Here is a 21,115-nt window from a genome sequence, read left to right on the forward strand (position 1 = left end):
AATTCCTCTCTCTTTCTCTCTCTTTTTGGTGTCTTTCACTTTATATATGATCATGAGTGAGTAAACACACACATACACATAATATTGTTGAAAGAAAGCAAGCATTTGTTTCTTTTAATGAACTTATTATGATTATATACATGAATTTTATATGTGTAGCTTCAAGTTCTCTGTTTTCAGTCTTATGGCTGGCAGAACCATATTTGGCAAACATAAATCAAAAGTTTTTGATGTGAAGAAGAAATTAAAAATATTACTCAGAGGTTTATGGCAATTGCTTTAGCCATCTTATCTCCAATGAGGGAAAACCATTGATCATTTTCAACCACAAAGGAGAAGCCAAGCACCTTTTTACACAGAAGATTTCAAATGTGGCTTATTGATAGTATATCCTCATCTTATATGCTTTTTTAATTGTATAAAAAATATGATTTTTTTCATTGTTTTCTGCTTTACTTCTCACCGCATACACCAAAAGGTGTTTATTGCTTAAAAAAGTCCAGATAAGAGAAAAAGTCAGGGAGACATTACAGATATATGTATAAAGCTTGCGTTTCAGAAAAGGATACAAACAATTATATATAGCAGAAGCAAAGTAGCCTACAAAAACATCAAAGTAACCAAGTTGCACTTCTATAAGGACATCTCCACCTTCATATTTTCATCCTCCACCCCCAATAAATATAACAAATCTCAATTTGGAAGATAATACATATTGTATAATTCATTGGAAGATAATACATATTGTATAATTCAGAAATCATTCTTTGTTAATATTTTTAACTTCTGGATAACACAATTTGAAAATAATTTTTTCTTTAAAAAAAACTTTTGAATTGAAGTATCCATAAGTCATTTTTACTTTCAGTTGTATAATTTTAGTTTTTGAATTATAAAATCTGAATAACTTTTTTATTATATAATCCGAAAGTGAAAAATAAATTCTAGATTGGACAATCTAAAATGGATAAAATATGAACTTTCATATTTAGTGGGGTGTAAAAATAAAATATGGAGTTGGAGGAAATTAACAAGAAAAAGTGTTTAAAAACCATACAATATGGACTCCCCTCTTCTTAAAAAGAAGACAAATTCTTCCATTGAAAATGACAAAAATATTTCTTTAAAATGATGAAAATAACCTTAAATAAAAAGAGGGTGTAAATAAAAATTACTTCTAAATTTTTTTATTCAGAAATATTCTGAATTTGGATATCCGAAACATATTTTTGAATTTCGGAAGTTTTTATCCAAAATGCATTTTTAATTTTGTGTTCTGAATTTTTTTATCTGGAATGTACTTTTTTATTTTTGAATTATATTTACTATTCCGGATTTTTAAATCCAGAATAAGGATAATTTTAGTTTTTTTTAAAATGATAGAGTGCAGGTTATAGTTGATATAATGCAGGAAGAAATTGCCTAAAAAGAAATAAATTCTAAACCAGCCCAATGTTTCCTCTCAATTCTGAGTTTGGGCCACTTGTCTACAGCAATTTCAGCTCAATTACTCACTTAAGCAAAAAAAAAAAAACAAGTTTTGAGATTTGAGTGAAGTTGGTCAATGATTTTACACAGAAGAGGTAATGGCTCAGTGGGTTGTTGGTAAATGATAAAGCATGCAAAATGAAAGACAAGGAAATTTAATTTTTAATAATGAACAAACTCATTGTCTTAATATATGGTGTTCAAAGAGTAAATACATAAAATCAACAACACATTATTACTGTACACTGAAGTGATGTTGGAGTTGGAAAGTTCTGTACACACAGTTCAATCTATTTAGTCAAATGTAATAAACAATACTTTATTTTTACACATTTATCTAAAAATGGAAAGCATTAATAGTTAATTTAAGTGTGAAGGAGAAGGGAGTGATTTGAAAGTATCAAGAAAAGGCACACAAAAAAACATTAAATGAGGCATTAAATTGGTATGTGATTTGCAAACATAAGTTGGTAATAGGTGGAGTGTGTGAATAGAAGAATTCAATATGGATTTGGTTAGGTAGAAGTTAGTTGGTGGACCTCAAGGTTTCACACACCATCCCTTCTTCCCATACCAATTTCAATTTAGGTTTTCAAACTTTATTACATATATATATATATATATATATTATTAAAATTTAAAACAAAACTTAATACTTAATCATCAACATTGTTTCAAGTCTCAAGATTTGACAAAATTCTTTAGAGATTACAAAATTATTTGGAACCAAATTATAAATCTTGATTATTTTTTATTCTCCCATTAAATTTAGCTAGATAAAATTGTTGAGGATTGAATCTCTTAAAAGACTTTCACGTTAGTTTGATAATTAGTAAACTCTACATTTTCCTATTAGAAAAATAAGTGGGGTAGTTTTCAAATTTAGTCTAATTGAGTATAATGGATATGCATTTTGTTCCTTCTCTTATATGGTACTTTATACAAGGAGAGTTAATTATTTAAAATGTTCAAAAACATACTTTTTTGGTAAAATGATATTTAAAATTTCTCCTTTTAGTAGTAATGAAAGATAAAACTTTGTAAGGTTCACATCACATAGTTTTCATGTATTGGGAGAACAAATATCCACATTAGCATCTTCTCTTTCCTTAGAAATTAGGTCTACTATCAGCTAACGCAACCAAGTGATAAATATAAAGATATATCATATATTATAAAAAAATATTTAATAAATGTCAAGATGGATAAAGTTGCATTGACACTCCAAAATGGCTAGCAAGTACATGAACAAATAAATAATATTAACATTATGTTTTGAAAGAGACAAAAACAAATGCATTGAGAATAACATTTGGAGGAAAGATTTAATATTATTTGATCTTTCTCACATAAACTAAATGTTATTAGGGTGCGGGTTGTTCTGTTTTGCATAGGTCGTCTCGTATTTGATCTGTCCTGCGTAATGAATACAAACTAATTTCTCTCCCGAATAAAAAAATTCAATAAAAATATTTGTAACTTTTTGCTACTGAAAAATTGAATATACAAATTCAATAATTATAAAAAAATTGAATATAAAGGAATTCAATATAAATATTTGTTATTTTTTTTGCATTGCTTACTGAAAAATTGAATATAAAATTCAATAAATATATTTTTTTTGAATACAAATTGATTACAATTGAATAAAAAAAATGAACTTATGTTTGATACTGATATAAAACATCAAACATCAATATTTTTTTCTTCCATTTCAAACAAAGTCAAACATCAATAATTCAATTAAGATAAAACATCAAACATGAATATTCTTCCATTTCAAAACATACCCAAACAACAAACAACTACACCACTACATTAAACATAACCAATTCAAAAACATCAATATTCTTCCATTTCAATAACATTGAATGCATCATTAGAAGAACTTTCATCCACTTTTTGATAATTATATTCTTCCGTGTCATTTAAACAATGACACTGAATTAATTAATTTAAAATAAAAATAGTACAATAAAAATAAGATCATTTAAAATAATTGAATTACCCTAAGAAAATACATGCTTCCAACTAGAAGTACAAATTATTGCTTCCACATTTTTGGGAAAAAGACGATTTCTATACTTATTAGGAATTTGAGAACCAATGCTAAATGCTATTCTGATGCAACTGTGTTTATAGGGATGCTCAACAAATCTCTTGCCATTAAAGCAAGATTGGAAAATAGTTGACTATTATTTTTCCACCATTCTAACTCATCCATCTGCTCTAAAAAGTCAAAATCCAAAGTTGGTTAATCCAAATAAGTGTTAAGTTATGTCCTTCTAGCTTTATTAACTACTTGAAGCTTGCACATTTTTAATTCCTATTATGATGTAATAAGTTAGTATCATGGATAATGGACCGCTGCAAAAAAATTAAAAAGGAATTGAACTGCATTATTAAAGTAAGTAACTTACATAAAAAAAAACTTGGTTTAGACATAGATGAAGATGGAGATTGTCCTTGCTTATGCTTTTGAATAGTTGATGATGTTGTCAAATATTTGGTAGAATATTCAGCAAAAAGTTTGTATAATTTTTCCTTGATCTTTTTCAATTTCAGCTCCCAAGTAAGTGAATCAAAATTTTCAAAGCAAAAACCCAATGTTTCTAACTTCATCCTTGGGTCTAAAATTGCACCAAATACAAGACAACACTATATTCATCCCATTATTTCTCAGATTTTACTATCATCAATTTCACCATGTTTTTAATTAGTACATCCTCATCATTCACATTTTCATTTAAGAAACACGTAAAACTGCCCAATGTTACTAAAGCAACTCGCTCAAGCGAGATTGAGCTCCCTTGAGCGAGATCCACTAGTGGCATCTTGGTTTTTTACGAGTTTGGGGTAGCTTTGGTGATGTTGGTGCATTCCAACTTTCCCTTTTTAGTTTTGTATATTCTCCTTTTGCCCAGTTATCTTCATTTTTTCCTAGAATCTTGAAATTAACACAAATTTGGGAATAAATCGTTCTTATTTAAATTAAAATCACAAAATATGTAAAAAGTATAAATTCTTAAATTAGGGGTTATATTATACTTATTTTATCAATTAATACCCATAAGTGTTTATATTTTAATATGAAATATTACTGAAATTTGACCCAATAACTTTGGACATTTTTACGTGAAACTCACCCAAGTGAGCCCATTAGTGCCGAGAACTCACTTAAGCCCAAACAAATTAGGTTAAATAGGGGGCTTGAGGCACAACCCTAGGCGTGCAAGATTGAGAGGAAAACACCATTGAGTGAATTGTAATCCAATTGAGAGAATAAAAGTTGTTAGAAAATCCTAGAGGAGGTAGTTGTCAAGGAGAAACATTCCGAAACTTCTTTTCCTGCTCTCCCTGCTTGTAACAACCATCATGTGTGACTAAGTTTACCCTTTGGGATTGAGAAGTCTATTCAAACTCTTATGCATTGAGGTGATATCTAAATATAATATTTTGTTCTTGATTGATGATTGGTATTATCATTTTGCTAGTAATGTTTGTTTGCCTTGATCTCGAAATTTAGATTTGATTGGAAAATACTTATAAGTTTCTGACCCAAATAATAATGCTTAACATATTTGAATGCTAGGAATAAATTTGAAATATTAATTGCTATCAACGTATGATCTTACTGATAAGTTATTTTTATAAATATGCGAGGAATCGATATTTAGGAAGCATCTTAATAATTTTATATGCAAGGAATCGATATAAATGATTTTTATACGAGCATCAATATCAATCAAGGACACAATATTGTCACGCTAATCAAAATACAAAAGAGTGAGAAAGATGAATCCCAATTTCTATTTTTTCAATTGAAGCAACAAACTCTTTTACTTGTTTTCTTATTAATCATTGTCATCATAACAAAGCTCAACAAACTTTTATTATTTATTATTCTGTTTTATAGTTAGTGAATCTTTTACTTAATTATTCAACCGTTCCTTGTGGGTTCGATATCCGTCATTAGGGACAAATTATTACTTCTAACAACGCAATGCACTTGTCGTAAAAAAGTCATCAATTACCATAATTGCGATGAAGACATTTCTAGGTACTTCGAGACAATAATTTTTTTGATGTGGATATATTTGTTGTTCCATTGCACATTTATCTACCAAATGTAGATATTTGTAAAAGTTCTTTGTTAAACATTTATGTGATATAACACGAATAATGTAAGTCATTTTTTATTTAGTTATGTTTTTTAATATTTAATAATATATTTTAAATGCATTTATTTCATTCATTTTGGTATATGGACAAATTGAATATTGAGCAAGGAAAAGTGAATTTATAAATATATTCAAAAGTCCAAGAACACCAAGGTGGAATAAATGCTTATAAACATGAATAAGGAACTTAAAAAGACATATATAAATAATGAGTTTTTTTGGTAATGTTAATTATATCTCAATTGGGTTTTCTTATTGTAAGCATGTCTCATTAGTAATTAATCACCTTTAGGCATAAGAAATATATTGTTGTGTGATTTTTTTTTATTGAATCGCACATGAAACGAAAAGCTTATTACAACAATAAATTTTAAGTTCTTTTCAATATGATTTTAAAATATATTATTGACCTATAATGATATTTCATTTAATTAGAGTTGTGATTGGTATTAAAATCTTAAGTGGAAGGGTCACAAGAAGACCAATGCAATATATTTTCTGTAAGGTAAGTGATCCATACTGATTTTTAATGCATACACTAACTAATTAGTTGATTTGGAAACTCTATAATAATTTGTGATTTTTTTTGTCTCATTTTAGTTTTAGTATAATAAGTAAGATAATTCATATTCATTGGTAGGATGATAAATGCCTAATTTCAGTAATATTTCATATTAAAATATAGACACTTATGAGGATTTATTGTTAATTTACATATAAAATCATCCCTAATTTATGAATTTATACCTTTTTACATTTTTATGAGTTTTATTTGAATAAGAGCATTTTATTCTCAAATTTGGTGTTAATTGCAGATTTTTAGGGAGGATTGAAGATTTGGAATAAAGGAAAATAATTTGAGCTAAAAAGAGAAAGTTGGAAGGTCCCAGAATGGAAAAAGATGCAAAGAAAGATTGGACCTTAAGTAGGATAAATAGAGGGCTAGAGGCTCAACCCTAGGGGGCGAGATTGAGAGGAAAACACCATTGAGTGAATTGTAACCCAATTGGGAGAATGAAAGGTGTTAGAAGTATGTGTGGCTAATTCTACCCCTTGAGATTGGTAGTAATCTGCTTGAACTCTTATGTATTGAGGTGATATCTTATATATTAATATTCAGTTATTGATTGATTATTGTTATTGTTGTTTTACTTTTAACTTTTTGTGACAAATTGAGAATCCTCAATATGACCGGGAGGTATTTTTAGGGTTTGGACCTAAACAACAATACTTAACATATTTGAGTGCTAGGAATAGACTTGAAATGTTAATTGTTATTAAACGTCTGAGCTTCGTTTTAAGTTGTTCTTATAATTATGATGTGAGAGATCGATGGTTAGGGGGCATTCTTAAGGATTTTATATGCGAGGAATCGATATAAATGGTTTTTATACGGGCATCAATATTTCAATCAAAGAACTTAATATTAACATGCTAATCAAAATACATGAGAGTGAGAGAGATGAAACCTAATTCCTATTTTTCCAATTGAAGCAACTAATTCTTTATTTGTTTTCTTATTGATCAGTGCCAACATCATCACTTCAAATTCTTTTTATTATTTTGTTGTTATATTTAGCGAATATTGTACTCGATAATTCATTGTTCCTAGTGGGATCGATATTCGTCCTTAGGGACAATTATTACTTCTGACAAACGCCGCGATTCACTTGCCGTAAAAAGTCATCATAGGAGTGATGATGCAAGGAAAAATCTAAAGTTTCATAAGGACATTATGTGACATTCAAAACCTTACTCAGTTTTCCAAATAAAAAGTTCTAAACAAAAACCAAAATATCCTCATGCTAAAGCCCCAACCACAACCACTAAACACTGCAGTGCTTTACGTTTTCTTCATCCTTCCACCTTTGAAATTCAACAAGGCTCCTTTCTTTCATAGTGAGTCTTCACTCCTAGGAGACCAATCCAAGAACTTTGATCCAGCATACACTGCACATCCTTTCCGCTCCAAAACATTTGACAATATTTTGCAAATTACAAACTCCCTCCAACCAACAAACCACAAACCAAAGTCCTCCCACATTCAACAACCTGCAAGAAGAAAAGGAAACCACAGTCTTGTCTACAACAAGTCAAAAAATACTATTACATAGAGCATTGCAGAAGAAAAATAACTCAATTACCTTTTCTAATATATCTCATACATTCTAGAGGTTCCAAACACCAATCTGAATAAAAAAAAAAATCAATTATATGTTTTTTTGCCAAGTATCCACAACCAAACTTCATTTGTGCAATAGTGAAAACTTTCACGTGATCGACTCTATCACTTTTAAATATACATCCATTCATTTGTTTCCAAATCTCCCCAATTATTGTTATAAAATTACTCCCCCAAATTATATTGCTCGTAGCATTAAAAAAATGAATTTTGTTATGCATAAAATGTGATTTCACATCATAATAATTAATTGTCGACACTCCAACCAATTATAACACATCTCCCATATAAGTCAAACAATTTTGCAATTAAAAAACATATGATTTATAGAATCTTCTTCCACACCACACAAAACACATAAATTATTTAGTAAAATAACACCACATTTAGACAAATTATCCCTTGTTGCTAATGTCATTTGTAACACTCTTCAAGGAGTTATCTGTGCAGATGGGATAAACTTTATCTTCCAAAATTGTTTAAAGATTAAACTATCTTCGCCTTGTATTTCTCTCATTAAAATTATATACGCAGACTTAGCCGTATATCTCCTAGAATCCCCCTCCCTCCAAATTCAATTATCAACTTTTTCAAATTCAGCATCTTCCTTGACCATTTTCTTATTGACCCATAGAGACAATAATTGATCTACTTGATCTGACTCCCAAACAAGCATGTTCCTTCTCCAGCCTAACTTACATCTCTAACTAACACCAGACCACTCCCCAACTTGATTCAACGTATTATCTTAATTTAAAGATAGACCATACAACCTTGGAAATCCGTTCCTTAACTTTACTCTCTCCAACCACTTATCTTCTCAAAATATTACAATTTTCCCCGTACCCAAATTCCACGTGCCATTGTCATCAAATTCATTTTTCATTCCTTTAACCTCCAATCCTTTTCATATCTCTCCACCACAGCAAATCCTTATTTCTAATTCTATTTACCTTTAGATCCTTGTGCTATTGTGGTGAAATCCACGACTAAGAACTGGGGTCTTAAACCTTTAAGGACTATCGATGCTTGGCACATGGAGAGAAGTTTTAAGTGAAAGATAAATGGATTTTGAATTTTGTAGAAGGAAATGACATAACGAAATTTAAAGGTAGGTTGAAAATGCTGAAGGGTGACCTAAAAGTATGGAACCACGAAATGTTTGGTCATATGGACTCGAACAATAAGAGGATTCTAAAGGAAATAAAGGTACTTGATTGGAAAGATGCTAATGGTGACCTGGTGGGAAGTGATAGGTTAAAAATAATGGAACTTGTAAGCCAATTAAGGGTGACTAATAAAAAGACATAATCTTTTATCAGTCAAAAGGCTAGAGCAAACTAGCTTAAACATGGGGAGTCCTATTCAAGATTCTATCATTATATTTTAAGATGGAGAAGACTAAAGAATGGGGTTAAAGGAGTTGAGGTTGGGGGTCGGTGGAGTGAAGAACCTGAAGTTGATAGAAAAGAAGCGAAAAAGTTATTTGAAGACATATTTGTGGCTACAAAAGACTTTAGGGTTAGACTTGGTGCACTAAATTTTAAATCTCTTTCCTTAGAAGATAACTTAGGCCTCATCTTCAACTTCTCTAAGGAAGAAGTACGAAAAGCGGTGTGGCAATGTGAGGGCTCAAAGAGCCTTGGCCCATATGGTTATAATTTTAACTTCATTGGGACATTCTAAAAAATAAGATTGTTGCAGCAGTGACACACTTCCATGAAACGGGTAGCATCTCGGAAGGTTGTAATGCATTTTTTATAGCCTTAGTACCTAAAGTGAGAGATTCGTCAAAGCTTGATCAATATAGACCTATTTCCTTAGTGGGTGCTTTATACAAAATCATTTCCAAGGTGTTGTCATGCAGGATTAAGAATGTTCTTCACTCGGTTATTGATGAAAGTCAATAAGCATTCGTGAAGGATAAAAGGATGCTAGATAATGTCCTTATGGCCAATGAAGTGGTAGATAATCTCAGGAGGTATGAGAGGAGTGGGTTGTGCTTGAAGGTGAACTATGAAAAGACGTATGACTCGGTAAGGTGAAAATTTCTATATCATATGTTGCAGAGGTTGGGCTTCCATAATAAATGGATTCAATGGATTAGATGGTGTGTAGAATCTGCATCGGTATCTGTTCTAGTAAATGGTAGCCTACGGAGGAATTTAAACCAATGAGAGGGTTGAGGCAGGGTGATCCTTTAGCTCCATTCCTTTTTATTGTGGTAGGAGAAGGCCTAGCCGGATTAGTAAGACAAACTTTAAAGGTCAAGGTGCTTTCAGGAGTGAAGGTTGGTATGAATGAGGTAGAGTTCTGCATGCTCCAATTTGTTGATGATACTCCTTTTCTATGTGAAGATTCATTTTGTAATGTGGTCACCATGAAGGTTATTCTTAGGGGATATGAACTCGCTTCAGGTCTGAAGATTAATTTCCATAAATCAAAGTTGGTTGGTATAAATGTTGAAAGGAATGCCCTAGTGTGCTACACAAAGACCCTAAATTGCACATAGATGAGGATACCATTTAAGTACTTGGGGTTAGAAGTGGGAGGTAACCCAAAGAAAAAATAGTTTTGGGAGCCAATGTTAAACAAATTAAGTGCTAGACTCAACGCGTAGAAAGTGAGATTTTTTTCGTTGGCAGGATGAATCTGTTTGATTAAGTCTGTCATCACAACTTTACTCCTCTTCTACATGTCCTTCTTCAAAGCACTAGAATCAGTTTGCAAAAGCATCATTAGTATCCAAAGGAGGTTTTTATGCGGGTGGGGAAAGGAGAACAGATCTATATCATGGATAAGTTGGGAGAATCTGTGTAAACCTAAAGACGAGGGTGGGCAGGGATTAAAAGATATTCGAAAGTTTAATTATGCTCTCTTGGGTAAGTGGAGATGGCGTCTTTTGACTGAAGAGAAAGGGAAATGCAGATATTTGCTAGTTTCAAAATATGGCACGGACGTAAACAACAATCGAACACCTATGAAGTTCCAATCTTGGTGGTGGAGAGACTTTTCTAAAGTATGTTGTGAGGGAGGAGGTGCAAGATGGTTTCAGAAAGCAATAGGTTGGAAAGTAGAAGCTTATGAATCAGTGTATGAATGCCTGCCTAGCCAATCACCCCAGAGGTCCTCATAATGACCTTATGACCTCTTCAAGTGCATGTGGACAGTTAAAGCATTACCCAACGTGTTGACTACGACATGGAGGATTCTGTTGGATAGAATCCCCACAAGAATGAGCTTGAGTAGGAGAAGGGTGACGGTAAACACATCCACATGTGCAATGTGTCAGGCTCTGGATGAATCAAGTCAACATCTATTTCTAGAATATGCAAATTTGCACAAAGTCTATGGTCTATGTGCTACAGGTGGATTGGCATAATGTTTGTTCAACACTATCACTGGTGGATTCGCATAATGTTTGTTCAACACTTTCACTTGAAGTGCCACTTTCAGAATTTTCATCTGGTACAAGTAGCAAACAAAACTTGGTATGGAAAAGTTTTTGGGCAACTATAGTCACAAGTATTTGGGAATAAAGAAACTGTGTTGTATTCAAGGAAGGATAGTAGATGCGGAAGAGATTTTCCAGATGACACAACTCAAATCTTGGTTATGATGAAACATACACTCATTTAATTCTTCCTTTGTGGATTGGGTTTTGAACCCCATCTATGAATTAGAAGTTACAGGTAAACGTGAAAGGTTTGAGGAAGCTGATTTGGGCGACAGACGTTGAAATAAGGGGATGCTATAGTAGATGAAGGCCCCTCTGCTGGCTGTTCTAATTGCTTCCAGGCAAAGGGTGTTATGGTTATGAGAAGGTGCTTTGAGGAGTAAGGGAGTCTAAAGGTAGGAGTTATGAATTTTTATATGAACCACAAATCTGCAGGCTGCTGTGTGTGGGAAGGGTCTGGTTTCATATGCATATCTAAATATTCATTGCTTGTGCCAAAGTGTGGAGAGCCTGAGCCAATACAATAGTTCTTTAATTGGTGTGTCATATTCCAGCACCTATTGTCAATGCCATGCGGGCCAAGGGACGTTAGATAAGGGTAAAATATAACTCCTCTGGAACAGAGAGGGACTTTTGACTAGAGGCAGCATGTGAAAACAACTCAAAGTTTCGTCTTGGAACAGCAGCAGCAATAACCCAGCTCTAAGTCTGCTGTGATTTTTCCACCAACTATAGCCATGTGTGCCAATGTTGGTTTAGGCTGCTCTATGGATGAATGCTTAGATGATGCTTCAGTTTTCACCCATGCAGCAGAAACAGATAAGCAGAATTGGTAGAGGGGCAGCAGATGAAGGTTACGTTCATTCTGCACATGAAGGTTCTTTCACTTTGCAGATGAAGGGTATGTTCATTCTGCAGGTGAAGGTTCTGCTTATTGGTTCTGCTAGGCGTAGTGTACCAGATTCAATGCAGCATCTGTTCAGTTTCGATTCTGCTGTGGTTCATTGGTTCTGTTAGGTGTGGTGTGCCAGATTCAATGCAGCATATGTTCTGTCTATTCAGATATGCTGAGACACTTCCCAGCAGTTTTAATAACTGCTTGACGTGCTATATTTGTGACTTTTCTGGCTGTGATTGATTCTGTTTTTTATTAACATGTAGCTGTAGCTTGCTGAAGTTGTTCTAGCTTTGCAGCAATAGTTAGGGGATTGCTGCTTATGATTAGAATTTTTGTTTTCTAGCATCACAGCTGCTTGTGCAGTTCCTGATGTAGTGTTGGTAGGTTCTGGTGTATGAGGAAGGTATGTATTAGAAGCCTTAGCTTTTAGGTGATGAGGGTTTCATGGTAATTGTATAAGGGTTCCCTTAAGTATCCCTTTTCATTCATTATATTCTTTGCTGAAAAAGTAATAAAAGAAATTGTGTTTACTTCCAGTATCTATCACCACATGAAGAGGCTTCTTATTATGATAACCAATAATTCGCATGGTCCTAAATTATAAACAAAGCATTCATGGAAATTTGTGGTTCCTTCATCTCAACATCTGTGGTATGCATATCACTATCACGTGATGGGATTTCCTCATCTTCATCATTATTTTCTAAAACATGTATCTGGAGTTTCTTGCGAGTCAAAGTGTGAGATTGACTAAAAGGCTGTCACAAAAGTAACAAAGACCCTTAGCTCTTCTTTCTAGCATATGAGACAGACTGATACCAATTGATATAGAAGAGATAGTTCTAGGAACTGTAAGAAACTCGAAGAACCAAAAGTACTAGGGAACCTTGAACAAGAAGAGATTCAGAAGAGGTTTTATTGAAGAGAGTAGCAGGGAAAAGTTTTTTACAACAGTTGAAAAACTATAAATCAGAGAATGGCAAGTTTTCCTTTTATACAGTCAACTAAACACGACCACTTAACTGTCAACTAACTATCCCATATCACAATACAATGTTATCCATGTGATTAACAGATTTATCAAGTGCTTGTTATGACAATAATTTTTAAGTTAGGACTCAGATTCTATGTTAACCTTTCACTCCTCTCAAGTGAAAAAAATGAAGTTAGAGAGAGGTGGTGGCTTTGATTAGTAGCTGTCAAGATGAGCATGAAACCAGTACCACATCTTTTTCCTTTCTTTTTGAGACAATGCAGAGCCTTATCAGTCTTCAATTATGTACACCTTGTCCCTGCCACGTGTCAACACCACAATCATCTCTCAGATAGCATCCACCGTGTGCATGGAGAATTGGATTTCCTTGTTTGCGTTTCACATATTCAACAGCCAGAAACCTTAACTTGCAGACCCCCTTTTGAACTGGTCCCGTCTCCATTCACTCCGCACCATTATTAAGTACCATTTTTCTCATGCCATATTTGCTTTCTCTCCTTGTACTTCGACATGTCACTGTCCCTCTTCTTGCTAAAACCGTGCTACAACCTCTGTCACCAAACTCCTTAAGCCCAAGAGGGAGTTTCATCACTTTCTAATTACCATCTATTTATAGCTTCCATTCAACCAATTATAGAAACCAGCTTTTTCCTTAACCAAAAGACAAAAACAAGTCTTTTTACCATAACTCAGGTGGGGTTCTTCCTTTTTCTTCATTTTACAATCAGTACTTCTTAGTTTTCTAGTTTGTGTCTCTTTGTTTACGTGTATGGGTTAGATAATCTAGTTCTATACTTGGAACATCTTTCTAACTGTCAGTCTCAATTTTTTCCCATTTTGGTTGATCACTGTTTGGTAATTTTTCTAGTTCTTGACTGTATTTTATAATTTCTTTTTCTTTTTCTGTTCTTGTGAGCGTGTGCTTTCAACTGTAATAGGAAAGTAATTTTCCATTCCAAGTCTCCTTTTGAACATTCGGTTTTGTGTTTTCTAAGGTTCCATTTCATTGGGTGTTTCTCCCCTTGGCGCATGTCAAGTTCAACACTTTGGCTTTCTTTCTTTTTAGTATTATTTTATTTTCTTTCACTTTGAAACTTGATTACTGAATTGGCTGAACTATGCAGATTATCTTATTTTACTTTGCTTGTAAAGTTTGTTTTCGAAGCCTAAAGTTCCCCCCTCTCTTGTTCAAGGTGACAACTGGTTGGTGAACAATGAACAACACTATTCCAGGTTGGGATTTTGAGAGTGATACATGTCTCACCAACCAGAGAAAGCCCACAGGGTGTGTTATCTATCTCTGTCAAAGCAAGATACTGTCCCTATTAACTTTTCCTTGATTATTATTCTCTATTTGGTCAATTTATTACAGGCTGGACCAAGAACACGTAGAACTCCTATGGCAAAATGGGCAAGTAGTTATGCACAGCCAACAAAATAGGAGGCTACTTGGGAATTCATCCAACATGAGACAGGTGCAGAAAACTGCTCAATCGACATTAAGGGCCAGTGGGCCGTATGAGAATTCAAACAACTTGGATCAAGAAGAGGCAGCCCCATGGATCCAATACCCTCTTGATGACCCTTTAGAACAAGAATTTTGTTCAAACCTTTTATCTGAGCTACCACCACCTTGTGAAGTTGAATCTTATTACATGCCAATCAGGCAATTGGAAGAGGAAAAGTTTGCCAATATTTTCTCCCCTAGTGGCCCCCATCATCCTCCTTCACCTTCACAACCACTACCATCTAACATGAAATCCTCCTGTGTTCAGGGACTCCAAGAGAATCCTATGCCTGCTTCAGGATTTCATGTTGCTGATTCATCTCAGAAAATCAATGACTTTGGTGCATCACGGAAGGTGCTAAATTTTCCTCACTTTTCAGCACATGTTTCTTCAACATCTCAAAAACCTAGAGCTAAGCTCTCACAAAGTGAGGGTAGAGAGCCCTCAGTGATCACGGTTGGTTCAAGTCACTGTGGCAGCAATCACATCCCTCAGGACCAAGATGTAAACTGGGTTTCAAGCAGTGGCGTTTGGACCACCACTAATAATATCACTTTATCTTCCGAGCCTGAAGCTGTAGATTGTATCCAGAGACCAATTCCTAGGAGTGAGAGAGGAAAATCAGAGATGATTGAACCAACTGTGACTTCATCTTCCGGTGGCTCAGGCAGTACTGGTATTGGAAGAACTTGTTCCCTATCAACAAGAGACCATGGCCAAAAGAGAAAAGTGACAGAAGAAGAAGCAGTAGAGGAGCAAAGTGAGGTCATACTCTTGCTCTTTCTCTCTCCATATTTACCTTCATAATGCATGCTTGCTTTTTTCCTTGAATTTTTTATTGAAGATTTACTGTGTTTGATTATCATCCACCCACACACATGCATATGAGAAGAAACCATTACTTGCTTTTACTAATCAGCATGTAAAACACTCACTTAGTCCATAATTGAACTAAATGACGTGTGTGATTCGTATAGCACTGACTGTATTACTCAAAGGAAACAAAACTTTGTTACAGTTTGACTGATGAGCTGTGTTGTGTCTCCATGTGCAATAGGCCACAGAACTTAAATCAGCAGATGGAAACAAGTTATCTCAGCGGACAAGGCCTTCCAGAAAGAACCGTGCAGCTGAAGTGCATAATCTATCCGAAAGGGTATTTTTCTTGTAATTTTCGAAGTTGAAACTTGTGTTGTGTCAACTTTACTCTTATTACCAGCGTTTATTTTTTTATACAGAGAAGAAGAGATAGGATCAACGAGAAGATGAGAGCATTGCAGCAACTTATACCTAACAGTAACAAGGTTCCTTATCATAATGCTTGTTGACTTGTCACTATTTTAACTTTTCTGTGGAGATGCATGCACCTCGTCGAGAAATGATACATGAACATTTATGTGCAACCAGACACCTTAAAACAAAGAAAATGTAATAAATAAAACAAGAAATACACTATATATATATATATATTTAACAGGTTTCATGTATTATTAGTTAGTAAGAAAGAGTGATAATATGTTGACAATCTTATCTATTATAAATTTAAAGTGAAACAATTTTTGTTGAATGTTTTGTTGAAATGAAGTAATTTTGAAATTTTCTCATATTTATCAGAGTAATTTGGTATTTTTGTTGTACTGATGGAACTTTCAGTAGCACAGTAGACACTATACACTTTCTTTGTTTGGAATAGTTCTACTTTTCATAAGATTCAATGATGGATGGTGTAACTACTAACGGTTGTACGTGCAGACAGACAAAGCATCAATGTTAGAAGAGGCAATCGAATACTTGAAATCACTTCAGTTTCAGCTGCAGGTACAATATGATAATACACTCTCACTCTACTGCTAGTAGAATATACATTAATGTGTAACAAAAGTTGTTGTTGTTGGTGACAGGTAATGTGCATGGGGGCTGGCATGACACCAGTTATGTTTCCAGGAATTCAGCACTATATGTCACAGATGGGAATGGGAATAGGTGGACCTTCTTTGCCTTCCATTCACAACCCAATGCAATTACCACATGCTCAACCCATGTCTCTCACTCACCCTCAGATGCCAAACCAGAATCTAATGTGCCAAAATCCAGTTTTGGGTGCCTTCAATTACCAAAATCAGATGCAAAACCCATGCCTTTCAGAACAATACGCACGTTACATGGGTTACCATCTCCTGCATAGTGCCTCTCAGGTGAACACTAAATTCCTTTTTTCACTTTCTTCTTACACATGTAAAAACTACCAACTCCTTTTTTAAGGCATGCATGTTACGTAAATTTAGTCAAAAAAATACAAATTCATAGTGTTTCTGGTAGAGAAATAACACCTAGAAAATTATTGAAGTTCACATTGAAGCCTTAGCAGTAAAACAAGCCATCACTCACACTTGAATTTTCTTTAAAGGAAACACTATTTTTTGAATTTTTTCTCTATTGTATTTCTTTCTGTGATGCATATTATAACTGAGAGAACATCTTATTTATAGGCTTTAAGAAGTTTTTCTAGAAAAATCTGCATTATGACCTTAAAATCCCACTAACAATATAATTAAAATTTCACTCATAACTTTTTGACCTTTCACATATCCAAACTCTCATTCTACTATTTTATAGTAACTTTTAATTTTAAAACTCACAAATTACATTAAAGTTTATTCAACATTAACAATCTGCCAAAAAAAAAAAGACGAAGTTTTTAATAGTTCTCTAGGCTATCTCCGAAACATTTTTGCTCATAATCTCATTGTGTGTTTAAATGAGTTGTAGTTAATTTTTTATGTTAGCATGTTGGTTTTTTGTTGCAGTCAATGAATAATGTATTGAGATATGGTTCCCAAGCAATGCAACATAGTGAAACAATGATTGCAGGAGGCAATAATAGCAGCGGACCCATGAGTGGAACAGCTAATGTTGATGATGCTGTTAGTGGCAAAACTGGTACGCCACTACATATACATATAACTTTTTTTCGATCTTTATACATTCATTCCCTTTTTTTAAAGGACAAGATTTAATAAATTCTTACAAAATTAAGTAATTTCATTTTTAAAAATAAAAAAAATAACGTGAAAGAGCTTCCTATATGTCTAAATAAGATTTAATGAATTCTCTTTCTTTCATTTAAAATTAAAAGGAAAAAAAAAGTCATTTTACATGGCTTATACTTCACTTTTGATATTTTATTTTAAACTTAAATTTTAAAATAGAAATTAAAAATTAATGGACTAAACGCATCTTTCAATTTGGCTTACGACAAATTAAGGATAAAAATAAAGAATAAAATATATTGTTTTAACATATATGTACAGGTAGTTAAATTTAACTTTAGTATTTTAAAAAAGTTTTATTCTTCGTAAATTTTAAAACCTTTAAACATAAAGAGAAAAAAAAGCTTTATTCTTCGTAAGTTATGATAATGTTATATCAAATATAATGTCATGTTACGTGACATCTCATAGTAGTCACTTGACATAATCAAATTACTACATGACATGACATGTCACTAGTGACAAAACATTTTTAAAATTCACGAAAACTAAAATTAAAAATTTACAACTAATACATAATTTAGTTATACTCAATTAGGTTGACTGAAACATGTTTAAATCAAATATCAATTATAAATCTCAGTTAGAATTTTTATCACCGGAGCAACTTATACACCTTATAACCACGGTTTTCACCTATTTTTTTTCAAATAAACACTAAAACTATTATACATCTTAACTTTTAAAAAGTTAAATAAAAAACTATAAAACTAAGTGCAAAGTTATTTTTTAATAATAGTAATTTTTAACTTATTTTATTTATTTTATAAATATTTATGCTAATTTAAACATATTCTTATTACATTTCATAATTAATTCAAAGTTGGTAATTGTGTTTGTGTTTTCTTCCCTTTCCATTCCTTATTACTTCATTTTTTTTATCACTTTCCAGGTTCTTCCACCTTTAACTGAATAGTGAAGAACAATACCTAAAAATTATCCAATTGGGGTAATTAGCTATTGGAGTACGTGAGCCCTAGAAGCATAATGTGCTCCCATTTTATGTAGTTTGGAGATGATGGAGCAATTTAAAGTTAATTAATTATGTTTAACTTCTGATAAATTAGATCAGTTTATTGTGGCTAGGTAGGTACGAAAAGAGCTCCTAGGGTAAGGATCCATCTGTAATCTTCTATTGTTTGTAGATTAAAGTTAAAGTTAATTAATCTAAATTAACACTAAAAATATCATGAAATAAAAACTAATCTTATAAAAAATATTTAGTTGTTATAGTGACTAAATTAAAGATGATTTTAGAAACTATTTTTTTCTAATTTCTAAATTAATTTTTATTATTGTTAAATAGTTTCTAAATTGGTATCTAATTAGCTACCAAGATTTTAACTACCAATTATTTATATTCTGAATTTGGTAGAAAAACTTTGGTAGCTAATTAAATAATAATTTAGAAACCATTTAACAATAATAGAAATTAATTTAGAAACAAAAAATATTTGTAGTCTCTAAAATGTCTCTAATTTAATCACTATAACAATTAATTATTTTTTGTCTCTAAAATTATTTTCTATTTTATGATTTTCTTATATTGTAACGTGTTAATACTTCTATATCAATTTACCTTTAATAGTTATTATACTTTATATCAATGTTATAGGTTATGAAAAAAAGAATGATGTTTTTTAACTTAAGAGGTTAGTTTAGATTATAAGAGAAACACTTGGTTTGTCTATAATGTATAGAGATAGAATAATAAAGATTATAGATTTCGAAATTTTAAAACTAAACTCTTCAATTTTTCAATTTTAGTAATAGAGAAAAGAGTTAGTAAAAAATATTTAATGTAAGAGACACTAAAAAATACTATAAAAAGACAGAATTTTCAAAGATTTTGAAAAGGGAGAATCATTAGATACTCATATATACTAATTAAAACCACTAATAAAGAAAGTAATTTTCATTGTTATTTTTTACATTTAAAATTTATTAATGAAAAAAAATCTATAACCCCTTACATATATATATATTCCTTTAATTTTTTGTACTCATTATAATTTCCATTCATATAAAAAAAATCCCAACTTGGAATCTTTGAGTTAGTGACATGACATTCCTTAACCTATGCAAAGCTAAAGTAAACATCGGCATAAGTTTCTTTTGAAACTAGAAATTCCACTGATTTTTTTAAAAATAAGAATATGTTCTGTAATTGTGAAAAAAAGTCATTTAATAATAAATTGTTATATATTTTCATAAATTTAGTAATTTTATACTAATTATTTTAAAAAATATAACAATAAAGTATGAGTAATAACATAAAATTATTTTACATTATTTTAAATTCTACCTATTTTTCCTTTGTCACAGTGTGTTGTACTTGAAATATAGAATGGCATCAAATCCCACTGTGATATGTTTTTATGATATTCTCCCTTTCATTCATTCCATTTTCACACCCATCACCATCTTCTTTCTCCACCAAAATCGTACACCCTCTAATTTTTTGCTCAAACAGTGACAAACTTTAGGATAAGATCAGCAATGAAAATCATGATATTTTTAAGCAACCAAATTGATTATTGGTCAAAATGTGTGAAACACAGACATTGAAAATGACAATGATAGAAGGCAAAGATGAGACCCACATAAGGGAAGTGTAATAACTAGAACACAAGAGATAGGTGAATGATTAATTTATTATCATGTCATTCAACTTGGTGCTTTGTACATTATTTTCTTCCTTTTGGGTTTTCCCACACACCCTTCTCTTTCTTCAAGTTTCATGTTGGAAAAAGATTGATATCAACTCACTACAACTACTTTTTCCCCATTATTTGCTGAAAATATTATTTTCATTGTGGTGTTTATAATAATTGTAGCCTAAAAATTGAACTTCGAAGTCAACCCATGGAATATTCATATTGTGACATGATAAAACTAAATTATCTAATTGTGATTAATAGTAATTGTGATTAATAACTGAAACTTCCGACTTTCAACTTATCTCAATGATAAAGTTGGAATCCAACCTATCTTGAATTCTTCTTTTTTTTATTAAATTTATTTATTTCGTTGAAATTATCACATCAACTAAAAAAATCATGATTTTCATAATATATAAGTTGAGATTATTTTATAAGATTAAATTTTAAAGCGTCTCGACACACCGATAATGAAAATATAATATAAAAATTAATCATAATTTAATAGTGTAATTAATTAATAAATAAAATGTGATAAATACCTTTCATAATATAATTATCAACACTTAGATGGTATTGGATCAACTTTAATCATAAGTCCAAAAATAACCACTATATATAAATATCCACCCTCTCAAAGGTAAATTTTAAAACTTGTACTTTTATCTGAAACTCTTACTAAACCTAAAAGATAAAA

General features: G+C 31.9%; 1 protein-coding gene across 2 annotated transcripts; it reads left to right on the top strand.

The window, feature by feature from the left end:
- Positions 1-13,549: 13,549 nt before the first annotated feature.
- LOC137826366 (transcription factor PIF4) lies at positions 13,550-19,302 on the top strand. 2 transcript variants are annotated; one of them, XM_068632303.2, is made up of 9 exons: positions 13,550-13,893; positions 14,394-14,485; positions 14,573-15,473; positions 15,766-15,864; positions 15,947-16,012; positions 16,461-16,526; positions 16,610-16,903; positions 17,516-17,648; positions 18,651-19,302. In XM_068632303.2, the coding sequence occupies exons 2-9, from the start codon at positions 14,415-14,417 to the stop codon at positions 18,668-18,670; spliced, it is 1,650 nt and encodes a 549-aa protein (XP_068488404.1). In that variant the 5' UTR covers positions 13,550-13,893; positions 14,394-14,414; the 3' UTR covers positions 18,671-19,302. The 2 variants fall into 2 exon arrangements, with proteins under 2 accessions (XP_068488404.1, XP_068488405.1); XM_068632304.2 differs by having other exon boundaries at positions 13,560-13,893; positions 14,325-14,485.
- Positions 19,303-21,115: the final 1,813 nt, after the last annotated feature.

This window comes from Phaseolus vulgaris, chromosome 8 (assembly GCF_051622355.1).
Source record: "Phaseolus vulgaris cultivar YP4 chromosome 8, ASM5162235v1, whole genome shotgun sequence".
Taxonomy (NCBI): Eukaryota; Viridiplantae; Streptophyta; class Magnoliopsida; order Fabales; family Fabaceae; genus Phaseolus; species Phaseolus vulgaris.